General features: G+C 36.9%; 1 protein-coding gene across 1 annotated transcript; it reads left to right on the forward strand.

Moving 5' to 3' along the window:
- Positions 1-207: 207 nt before the first annotated feature.
- Positions 208-12,695, forward strand: LOC139723496 (LETM1 domain-containing protein 1-like). The gene is made up of 9 exons (XM_071634736.1): positions 208-299; positions 4,734-4,936; positions 5,558-5,673; positions 6,450-6,532; positions 7,317-7,509; positions 8,807-8,902; positions 9,773-9,928; positions 11,207-11,303; positions 12,592-12,695. The coding sequence occupies exons 1-9, from the start codon at positions 208-210 to the stop codon at positions 12,693-12,695; spliced, it is 1,140 nt and encodes a 379-aa protein (XP_071490837.1).

Raw genomic sequence — 12,695 nt, forward strand, 5'->3', positions numbered from 1 at the left:
AGTCCGTTTTTTCCCTCGTTTCATAGTGTTTCGGAATATTTCGGTGCGGCATTTAGTGCACACAAAATTGTCTAGGTATACAGTCCTGCCACAAAGCTTGAAGGCTGTACCCGGAGATGTCACAATTGTGGCAAGTCTAGATCGATTGTACCCCTTCAGTCCTTTTTCAAATAAAGTCATGCACATAGCACATCTCGATGGATCAAAATGAGCCATGACTCCGTCCAGCGGTTAAGAGAAAAAGGGGGAAAAGAGAGACAGGCTTTACCCTGCGTGCTCAGAAAAGTTTTCCCGCCATCGTGTGCAGCTTTGGTCAGAGCGACGAACTTAGCTGATCTCATACAGCCTAGAAACACGAGGAGGGAGCGCAAAAGTTACGCAAGTGTGGATTTACACCTGGGGAACGCATGCACGTGGTTAGTCAAGCCTAAGGCGGTTAGCACATACTGAATATGTGACAGGAAAAAAACATAAATGTCGCAATGATGAAAACGGTATACCCCGCTCTTCCAAAACTGTCTATACACAACATATTGCCAATGTGAGGTGGTTTCATGACAAGCAAATAATCACACTCTGCAGTCTGTACGTACACCAATTTTCATGACAATAATACTTTCAGCCATTCTTAAAAGGTAGACGGAAAAAAGTGACATTTTGGCGTTTCATCTAGACTTTCAACTCAGAGCGGAAATATTTCCCGTATCGTATCATTTTGTCCAGAATATGTTCAAATTAGTCCATAAACATCTGTCAATGTCTAAGGTACATGTTTGTGTGGATAAATTAGCTTAATTTCACAGTTCTATAGGTATAATCTTTGCATTATAAACTGACTATTGACACTTGAACTTTGTCTTAATGACATAAACCTCTCGGGAAAATCATCAAGCAATACATGTATATGTGCTGTTTTATTAAGGATGTCTTGAGCATTTTTCAAAATATTATTATGTACATTATAACTATATATATAAATGTATATATATGTATATATATATATATATATATATATATATATATATATATATAATATATATACGTGTATGGTGCAAAATGTTTACCTTTGATCTTTAGCCCATTGCATGGCCTCAAACTTTATTTATTATATGCAGAATCAACCTTTACCTGATAATACTTTCAATGTGTACATGTAGTTTCATGAAAATAAATTCAGAAATTGTACATGTTGATATATATAGAGATGTTGGGAAAATGGTGGACTTGTAGTATAACCTTGACCTAAGATCATTGCCTCTGATAGGCACAGCATATTAGTGCACTCATACAGTGTGCATGTAAGTGACACTGGGCTTGCATTATTGTCACCTTCCCTCCCCAGGTATATAGTATCACGATCATGAGAATGAGTACTAGGGACATGACATAATAATTTAGTGCTTATTTTATTCCTAATGCGAATGAGAAGGAAGAGAATAAGTGTATGAATATGCTTGTACATTACCATCACCAATACATAAAAGGTGTAATCACACACTCGTATGTATAAATAACAATATCAATATGAAGCTATAATTGAGTGTATAGTGTTATTAGATATAGTGTCGATAATAGTGCAAAAAAAGACACTAAATGTTTTGAAAATGACATATATATAGGGAGCAGTGGAATACAATCCCCATGACCATATGGATGGATCTGAAAGGGTTACTTTCTAGTTTTTCATTAACCAATCCATCATACCGTTAAGATGAAAGCCAGTCTAAAACTTTATCTATATTTCATGAGAATGAAAAAAAAAATCCAGGAGAACACTGCAAAAATGATAAAATCAGATTTAAAAAAAAGGAAATAATGACATTCTGATATAAAAATTTCGGAAGACACTCCTTGTCCCGTTGCTATGAATGAATGAATGAATGAATGAAGAAAATGAAGGACTACTCAGAGTCAACTTTATTGATCTGTATATCACAGTACATAGAAATTTAGCTTCCAGTTCATCCAACTTGTTACACACAAATAATCATTAAACACACATGCGTGCAGACACACACACACAATCAAACAGCAAGTGACATGCCCGAAAGAAAAAGACAGGAAAGGATTCCCATACGGTGGAAGTCTTTGAAAAAAGAAAGGTCTCTTTAATAAATAATCAAACAATCCTGAAACATTGAAAATAGACAAGACATGTATGTAACAGAAGTGTATTCAAATCAAATCACAGCAGATAATAAACATGAAGCAAAAATGAATATGAGTCCCCAAGAAGCAGAGCTTGTGAGTGGAGCCCATTGTGAATGTACAACATTTTACAGTGTGAAAGGAAACTTGATTTATAGATGAGACATCTGGGACATTGCCCCTGCAGACTGGGAAAAAACAAATAAATAAAGAAACAAACAAAGAAACAAACATACCCTCTATCATGAAAATCACCTGTTATTTTCTTAATCCGTCATATCTCCAGATGTTCATTATGTGTGCACTTCCTTTATTGCAAATAAATAATGAACCACACATTCAAAATGTGCTTTAAAAACGAAATTAATAAGTGCCGGTAGGCCCGATAGTAAATCAGCGCCCAACATGCGTTCTTTTTTGTTACATCTCATGAATATTCATTTCAGATCTCAGCGAGCCGTCCGGGTTTTTTTCCACACGCATACATTGCGTATTATAGTATGTGCTACGTTTTATCCATATTCGCGCATGCGCTGTGTAAGTCGTACCACAATACGAAATGCGGTAGGACTTTAAAACCCTCGGATAAACTCTTTCACAGGGCTCTCAAAACAGATCATATTGTAAATCGACTTCGCCTGCTGTGATTGTAAGTATCTTATCTAAGAGTAAGGCTACAAATTTCAGTATAAAACCCTGTATTTTGGTCTCTGGTCACCTAAATGCTAAGCCATATCAGGTGCTTCCGTGACAGGATAGGCCTTGCGGTGCGACCCCTTTACGGTACGTATTTGTCCGTATGGGGTCGCTGCTGCGGTTAGGTCTAGAGTAACTGCGACAGCCGCCACACGCAGTGTGGCGGCTGCGCCGTGCTCCCATAAAAGATCTTCATGTTGAACAAACGGGTGCCTTTGCGGCGCTATATTTCCTTAATTTTTCAACAGAAACTACTAGGAATACTTACATGGGTCGATGAAACCTAAATGACTATCATCGGCGACTGTTTGATGCATTTCATTGCTTGTGATGCACAAAATGATGTCTTATAAGCAGCTCACCGATGTTCACAGAATTCACAATCACTTGCACAAGCGCACAGAATACTTGAACTATAACATAAGCGAAACTGCGGGGAAGCCGCCAGGACCGCGCCTGGCGGCGCGGTCTCCGGGGTTAGGTCTAGAGTAAAATATCCCGTTTGCGGTAGTTTAAGCATTGTTGAGGGTTTTTCCAACTTGTAAACAAATCAGGCAAATCATTTTCAACCATTTCATATATCATAGACAAGATTATTCATTAACGCGATTGTTTTCATGAAAGAAATTTACCATTGACCAATGCAGTTTTCATGATTTACCAGGGCAAAACCCGGCACAATTTTCGCCGATAAGGGCGATATGCGACGTAGTATTTCTGCTTGCGGCACGATGTACAATCCCTATGCAATATGCACGTGCTCCGCGATCTTTAGCTGAACGCCTTCACATGTCTCGCGAACATTGCATAAGCACCAATTCCCATTGCGAAAGCACGTGAAAATAGCGTGCGCACATGCATTGGCCGCAAACAAGATCGCAATTCTGGCGGTGTTGTTCATGTCTTTCTCGTGTTTTTCTCATTTTTTTTCGATGGTAACATCCACATTCCGAAAAAAATGGCGGCCAACATCGGCTCGCGAAAGTTCTATTTTAAGTGAGGATATGTTTTCAAAATCCATGAACATCGAGAAAACGACAAAAAATCCAGTTTCGTGGACCATTGTTTCTTAACTGTTATGTTAAGAAGTAACGAAAATTTCATTTTGGATGCGACATGTTGTCATTTAGGTGAGAAAATTTCACTTTCGTCAGAGATCGTGCCCATTTTATCGGTTGGTTTTTGTTGATTGCTAGTGTGTTAGCATATGTGTAGTGTGCATGTGACAGTGCAATGCTGTGTTTAGCTGTATATTACCGTGTATGTTGTACCTGCCGCGAACGGCTGCACGGCCGCTTACTGACGCAGTTACTCTATTAGTATTAGATTTAGAATTACTAAGTAAATTTTAATTGCTAAGATTTCTAAGTCAAGAAACATCCCTGATATTTGAGACTACCTAATTGATTATTTTATTTATTTATTTATTTACTTGTTCATTTATTTATTTTGTTTTATTCATTACAATCAGAATAGTTTGTCTTGGATGCACTAGATTGCACAATTTATGGCTTAAAATGACAAAGCTTCTTGCAGTGGGAGGGGGCAACATTTCCTCATCTTAGTTTTACCACCCTGTTTTTTTACTTTAATTTTTGGTTTGTTGTAAAAAAAAGTGAGAAAAACGGAGAGATAGAGAGGGGAGAGAGAGAGTTGCATGGGAGATAAGCGAGAGATGTGATGGTGTGGGAAATATGTATTGTATATGAAAATCACAGCAGCAGGTGCTTTTTACCATGCATACAGTGATGGATAAAATCTGTATGAAATACAGTACATTTATCAGCAGCCTTTGTTATGTTCACCAGTTTACTTGCTGTGCATTGGTATTGGTAGTAACTTTTGGGCTTCCAAGACTTGATGTCCTTTTTGTAAACATTCATCTTCAGACTTCTTGCACAATCAAGACTGCTGAGTACATCATGCAGAAGGTTTGAAACACCAGATGACTCAGTGACTTCACCAGAGAAAGACAAACCACCAAAGCCTGGAATCTTAAAGAGGGCAGCTATAAAGACCCACCACGCCACCATCTGGATTCTAAACCGGATTTCACCAAAGGCCAGAGTTTTCTATGAGCGTTTCATTGATGGTGAGTAGTGCATTTCACTGCATGGTAAAAAATTTGGGTGTTTTTGTTGCCAGTATTGTTTTCCTTCGTCATAATCCTGTCTGCATAGACAGATCAATTTTTACTGGTATTTTTTCTCTTTTCACCAATATTTATAAACTACCAGAGATTCTGGAGCTGGAATGGGCGAATGTTAGTGGACTGGCCCTCCTATACAAAATCATATTATCAACAAATTTTGAATACAAGCGGGCTCATTATAGATTGATGTGACAATATATCTTATGTAGTGTTGTTCATAAATTTGTTGTAGAGCAGTATTTGTGTGATCAATTTGATACCATTGCATCTCTTGATATGGACAACTCAAAAAATAAAATCAGTCACTGAGCAATTGAAAGTGAAATGAAATAACCCAACGGTTAATATTTCACATCTTGTTGCCAAGCTTGGAGGCAGGTTGATGTAGGATTGATGTTTAGAATAAGTATTCCCTGTTGCCACACTAAGTAGGATTGATGTTTTAGAATTTAAATATTCCCTGTTGCTTCACTGAGAGTTTATGGTTTGCTGTTACCCCAAGTACTATTACTTGCCTACTTTGCCGCTATGAATGAACTGCATTGTGTTTATCCTCCGAAGGTGCTACAAGCTTCATGCAAGACTTCCGTTATGTCTACTCACTGAACAAGAGATTAAAAAACAAAGAGGTTTCTCTGGAAGATCTCAGTTGGGAGGACCTGTACAAGAAGCTGCAGGTATGTTAAAGTAACCCATGAAAGAAAAGAAGTAATTCTAAGTCACTGTTTCCGTGATGGACAGCTTCATTCATGAATAGGTAAAGAACATCAACAAAGTGTGCCAGCTGTATGGCTTCATAATGACCTTGAATGGCCTTTTGGTGCAACATTACAATATTAGGTAGAGATAGCATATTTTGGGTTCACCCAAATGCATTAAACTTTGTGTCAAGTCCTATTCTTTTGCAATGGCTGATCATTGTCTTTATATTTGATAAGATGTTTTGTCTGCTTAGGTGCAAAGTCATTGAATATCATTAACAATTTCATTAGGTCAAATGATATGCACGAGTACTCTGGGAACACAGACAAAACGAAGTATGCAATTAGAAAAAAAAAATAACTAAAAGTGTAGTCAACTAAAGTACAGGACCTACATCAATAAAAGAATCCTTATCTCTAATGTGGCATTTAACTTGTACTTCTAACTTATGCTTTTTTGGCTTGGTGCTTGCAGTTACTACATCTGGGCCCTGTTTTATCAAAAGATATAATCGATTTTAAATTTCCTTGACACACAGGCTGCCATAGAGTTATGATGGAAATCAACTTTATTATCAATTTTAACTCTTCGTAAAACAGGGCCCTGGTGTGTTTTATAGTTGTTGTGTATACCTTAGCTAAATAAGATAGAACTGTTTTTATTTTGAATATGAACTTTTCATTCATACAAGTAAATGTTTTATTTTGTTTGTTTTCATATGGATGATCTTCGGCACTCTTTCTCATGACAGATGAAGCAAGACGTTGCAAAGGTTCTACCAGTCCTCGTCATAGTCAACATCCCATTCGTCTACTATGTTACTCTTCCAATTGTGTAAGTCATGGCATTGAGTAGACGTTCTATCAGCATTTGGAGTACAAGGGACTGTGACTGTGTTGACTCCGTACACCTGCAGTGCTCCTGAAGTTCTTTGTATTCCTGTGTCCTGTCCATTTTTTCCATTGATTCATGTTTCCTAAGACAAAAAACAAACAAACAAACAAACAAACAAAATGCAATGTGACTTTCAGCCAAACCCTACCCATGTATGTGTGAGAAGTTTTTTTTTTTGTTTGTTTTTGTTTTTGTTTTTTGTTTTAATGGTTTTCTATACACATTCATTTTATTAGTTCACTGATGGGAGATTAGAAACAATTAACTCAATCATCCCTATAATCTGAATTTTGTTGTTGTCTATCAGTAAGTAAATGGAAGGAACAAGGGTGGTATTTGTATTAAAGTGCCTTTATTGACAGGATGAAAGTTATGGAGTCATATTTCTAAAACAGAGTCTACTGTGTGTACACATTCAATATGTTGAGGGGGGAGGGAAGGGTGATAATTCATGTCATGAAGAAACAACTGTAGTAGTGTGTAGTTCTGCAGTAGTTAAAGATTCATATATGGTATGTATGTGTACTGATAGGGTTAGTAATGATATCATTGGCCAGAACAGTTTATCATTCAGAACAAGATAGATATTTCAATGGGATATATCAGTGAATTGACGAGATTTGTGATGATTTCTATCAGTTGAATTGGTCTCTTGTCTTCACTAAAGAATTATTCTTGTGCAGATTAAATCAGTATCAACCATTTCACTTTATATTTCAAATAGACTATACTTCCAGCGTATTTTCCTCTCCGACCATTTCATCACTGCTGAGGACGTAGCGAGCAACCACGGGGAGCACCACAAGAGGAGGCGTGTCCTTTACCCTCAGATAATGAAGGCTCTCAGGAGAAGAGTGCTCAGAGCACCGACCTCGGAGCAGACCAAATCTCTAGCAGAGAGGATCAGTGAGTCTCAGGTTAGCAAACTCCTCTCCACCAAGTATCATCATTATTAGAAGTTAGAATATCTACCTTAAAAGGGATGGGATTGTTTTGGTTGAGATAAGAAGTTAAGATTAAAGATTGAAACTTTGTGCGAGGTAGTGAGAAACCACTTATAGAATACGAAAGTGCAAACAATTCTATGAAGAATTCAAAGCTCATTTGATGAAAATTGGTTTTGAAATGGCTGAGATATCCCAAAACAAATTAAAATATAGAATTCTATGCTCTTTCATATTTCATAAGAGGTTTTTCATTATTTCACAAAAAATGTTGGAAACTTGAAGCCCCATCTCAACCAAACTATACCATCCCTTTAAATGGCAAAAGGAGAAAGAGTGACACATTACACTGGTTCTGAATTATTGCTCATTTTGATCTACTCACACCTCGTCAGACTTGAGGTTGCATAATGCTTGTTAGATATTTATTGCTTCTTTTATTGCTTTTTTATTTTTGTACAAGGATTGGCCACATACTTATTATTTTATGCAAATGGTACTATGTTATAGATTTTACAGTTTTGCAAAAAATTGCACATTGATTTGTTCGTTTATTTGGGCAACGTTGAAAATAGAAGAATACTACATGCACAGTATGTTTGTGACGAAATGATCCAATGTTGGTCATTATCACCAATAAAGAGAAGACAAACTCAGTGATATTGGTAGCTTACATGGGTTTTTTTTTTTTATGTGTTGCTATTGGTATATTTTTCTTGCCAGTAGTTTGTATTCCTCAATACACTGCAATAAAATGTCTGGGCCCTGTTTTATGAAGAGTTAAAATTGATTATATAGTTGATTTCAACTGTAAGTCTATGACAGCCTGTGTGGTAAGGAAATTTAAAATCGATTTTATCTTTTGATAAAACGGGGCCCTGTTCTATCTTGTTTACTTCAAACGACATATTTGAATATATACTTTTTGTAGAGATATAGTACCCTGGTACCTTTTTCTGTGCTGGGTTCCTTTTCTTTTTCTTTTATTGTGCTCATTGGAAACTTGCTGTTATGATCATTAGCACTGCCAAATGGACCAGAGAGAAGCTACTATGATAATATAGCATTGAACGTTATGATTACATTGTATCAAATTTCTTGTTGTATAATAAGGCATTGAACATTCTGTGATCATGTTTTATTTCACCAGAATTATGAAAAAGTGTTATTCATATGTGTATGCATTATACTGCTCTTGCTGCTAATCTTAGCAAGAGTAGCAGTTGACATTTATATAGTTTTTTCTCCTTGAACTTTTCTGTATGTGTAGCTAGAGAAGAGCCCATTCACGGCTGATGACCTCTTGTCTCATCGCGACATCTTCAGTCGCCAAGCAGCTCTTTCTTCGCTCTCAAGAAATCATCTGGTGAGTGGCAGCTGATCTGTGTCCTCTTGACATCTTTCTGCTGCTGCATACAGCTGTACATGCACATTGTGTAGACAATATGTGCAGCGAGTCTAACTTTTTGCAGAGCAGGACTTTTTGACAATTTCGTGAGCAGTTAAATTTGCAATTGTGGAGTAGAGAAATTGACAGAGAAATCAATATCATTCACTCATTTTCAGGAATCCAGATTAGCTGTCCTGCATCAAAAAAAGAAAAAAAAAGAAGAATGCTATAAACCTACATTAAAGCATTGAGAATTGCCTGTACAACAATGTATTCATAAAAAGATTTCAAGATCATTTGAATTAAGTAGACATTCACGGTACTTGTACTAGTTTAAATATGCTATGTAAACAACTAAAGCTCATTCGGGATCAGAGTTAATATTTTCACAGGGTTGCATACTAGCCATTTTTTTTTACACTTGTCTGACCTGTCTGTTTGGACCAGTAGGTCCCCAGTTTTTCCATTTTTTGCTGGTAAATTCCTGAAAAAGTTACTGGTCAGACATTGATTTTTACTGGTCCTGGACCGTTGGACCAGTGCCAGTGTTCAGTGTTGATTTTCATGTGTGGTTGATTTGTGGATATCACCCAACTTGCTTGTTTGCACAAAAATTAAAACACCTCGAAAGATACGGCATACATCATATTCCCACTATGGGTAACATTTACTGGTAAGCTGTTCCCTATGTAATCATTATGATGGCAAGGTATCTTAGCAACGAGTGTCATTGCTGCAGTCTGCATGTAACAGCTTCGAAGGATGCTGATAGATCTGAAGTCGACCGGAGAGACTCTAACATCTTACTTTCTATACTATCTTGTGTTTTTTTTTCCTTCCTCCCAGAAATACCTGTGTAAATTGCATGCTCAGTGGATCCTCTTTGCACCCAATGTGACCCTGAGGAAGAGACTGTCTACTCATGCCTTGATGATCTCACTCATGGACAGAGCAGTACTAAAATCAGGACTGGACCACGTAGAGGACCTGGATCTCAGGAAGGTTAGCCTGCTCTCTCTCCTTTTCTCTCTCTCTCTCTCTATGAGAGTGTATGTTTATGAGTACAGCTGTGCTTGTGTGTTTGTTTGCGTGTGAACGCACGTGTGTTTGTGTGTGTGTGTGTGTACGATTATGTGCATTAACTCTTTACGTGCCATACTCGCACACCCAACTCAGTCGAAGGCGTGCCAAGTCCTCATATTCTGCTTAAACGCACAAACCCTCCCAAACAGATCGATAAGTCGCCAAATGTCACAGTACATTGAAAGTGTTTCTGACGATTCCAATCCTGTCGCATGTAGCTTGCATTTTATGTGGTGATTGACTTTCAAGCAGTGTATCCTAGTGGATTTGCTAGTAAATCCTAAGTTTCTGTCACTGTTTTATTTTTGCAAAAGTCATGGCTGTACAATAGTGTAGGTAATAGTCATTTTAAATAAAACCAACAATCATAGGTTTGTCACAAAATTTACATTGAAGCAAAGCGTAACAGTTTCTCTTCAACTTTACTCACTATGTGTCCAGCTTAACAGAAATCTATAGAAGTAACATAGGTTTGGAAAACCAAATGTTCTCTCAAAGCATGATTACGTTAGTGTCTCAGAATAATGTGGCACACAGGGGATTTACACCATGGCACATAAAGAGTTAAACCATTGTGTACAGGTGTGTCTGTTTGTGTGTGTATGCATGCATGTCAGTTCAGTTGTGTTGTATGTGTTTGTGTTTACGTATATTATATAATTATGTGTGTGCACATAATTTGGTGGTGTGTGGTACTATGTGTGTGTAAATGTGTGTGCGCAAATATTGTGTTTGTGTAGGAATATGTCTGTATGTATTATGTCCCTTTATGTGTGGATTAGTTAGTGAATGTGTACCAAAGTATGTTTCTGTGTATGAGTGTATTTTTTTATAGTCTGTTATGATGATGCAAATATTCAAGCAGGGAGATTTCCTTTATGTAGAAGTTGTTGAAACCACACCTTGAGATTGTTTGAAATCTGTACACTCCAGTTTGTTTTTACCACAATTAAGATATTCCAGTTAGGAAAAAAAAAAAAACCAGAAAAAAAAACTGTGATTCTTGTCCTGAGTCATGCATCATTGTTGGCCATACCATCTGTAAATGTTTTTAATGTGTGCAGTTAATCTGTGTTAACTGACAAGCTACGAGTATGGTACTCACTGGAAATTCTCACAAATTCTGTCAACAATGCAAGCAGAGTGTACATGTGTTTTGTAACAATTTTTTCTCTTATTCCCTCCCTTCATTCAAAGCTGTGCAACCAGCGAGGTTTCAACCCTGTTGGCTCCGAGAGACAAGACCTTGTGAAGTGGCTGACTGAATGGGGGCAAATCTCTACACAAATAACAGGTCATAAGCTTCTGTCAATTTTATAAATCAATTTATGTATTTATTTGGTAAATTAAAGAAGAAGAAGAAGAAGAAGGAGAAAGAGAGACATCAACTGGACCTGTTTGCAGTTTATGCTGATGTAAAATATATGTACACGTATGTCCATATTCTTGTGAGAGGATCAGTTGATTCCTCAATCTGTTTTCTCTCTTCCTCTTAAAACACAAGCAAATGGAAATTGGCAATGGCTTGACACAATCATCATTGAATGGGTAATAATAATAATAATAATAATAATAATAATAATAATAATAATAATAATAATAATAATAGTGATAATAATAATGATAATAATAATAATAATATAATGATAATAATAATAATGATAATAATAATAATAATAATAATAATAATAATAATAATAATAATAATAATAATAATAATAATCATAATCATAATCATAATCATAATCATAATCATAATCATAATCATAAAGTGTTTCCACTGCTCTACCAGAGGGCCCTGCCTTATTATTACCCTAGCGTTGCCAGGTACCCATTTATACACCTGGGTCGAGAGGGACATGGTGGGTAAAAACATCTTGTCCAAGACGTAAGCACTGGGCGGGAATCGAACTCGGATCCTCCGATCAGAAGTCAGGAGACTTATCCACTATATCACTGTGCCCCCACAAAAAAGTAGAAGGGTAGAAGTATTAATATAAGATTACACTGCTCAAATATGTGACCAGTTATCACATGATATTGATAAGAGTTAAAGACATTATCAAGGCAGAGAAACTGGAAAATGAGATGTAAATGCTGAAAAATAAGACTTCATCTTATTTCCTTGACTTCCTGTCCAAATTCAAAGCCTAAGAACGTCTTGAAATTAAAAAAAATTATCGAATTTCTTAAAACATGCTACTATGCCATATTGTTTTCAAATGCCTATTAATGTGGCATTTGATTTCATTGTGTTATCTTTGTGATAATTGGTAATTATTTACGTCTGAGTCCCATGGGTCACAATCATTATGAGCTCTATTACCTCTCCTTGAAAATAAGGTGTGATCTGAAAGTGTGTTCATGCCTAGTTATATTAATGCACAGCATACCTCTTTTTTTTTTCTTCCGAACAGGCCACTCAACCCAAAGGGGTAAACAAGTCATTTTCTGTAAAATACGATCAATTTGTCTAGACCCATGAGAAATAGTGTGAAATTTACAGATTCCATCATGAAGTAGAGGTTTGTTCGACTAGACACATCTAGGAACTAAAGGGTTGATATTCATTTTGAATCCAGATGAGGAGAAGTCTCTTCTACTCCACGCCAGCATCCTCCTAGTAACCGGACGACCTCACCAGGGAGATGCCTCGGGAATGAAGCCCGCCACCGAGGCTGCCTAG

This window comes from Diadema antillarum, unplaced genomic scaffold, assembly GCF_040938485.1.
Source record: "Diadema antillarum isolate AM-2024a unplaced genomic scaffold, OU_Dant_1.0 scf00000192, whole genome shotgun sequence".
In the NCBI taxonomy this organism is placed as follows: domain Eukaryota; kingdom Metazoa; phylum Echinodermata; class Echinoidea; order Diadematoida; family Diadematidae; genus Diadema; species Diadema antillarum.

What these genes read in the sequence shown, in the direction of transcription:
- LOC139723496 (XM_071634736.1), top strand. Translation starts at nt 208, where the DNA reads ATGAGCCATGACTCCGTCCAGCGGTTAAGAGAAAAAGGGGGAAAAGAG. An exon ending in ACCTGTACAAGAAGCTGCAG is followed by an intron (nt 5,674 to 6,449) that starts GTATGTTAAAGT and finishes TTCTCATGACAG; the next exon opens with ATGAAGCAAGACGTTGCAAA. An exon ending in AGAGGATCAGTGAGTCTCAG is followed by an intron (nt 7,510 to 8,806) that starts GTTAGCAAACTC and finishes CTGTATGTGTAG; the next exon opens with CTAGAGAAGAGCCCATTCAC.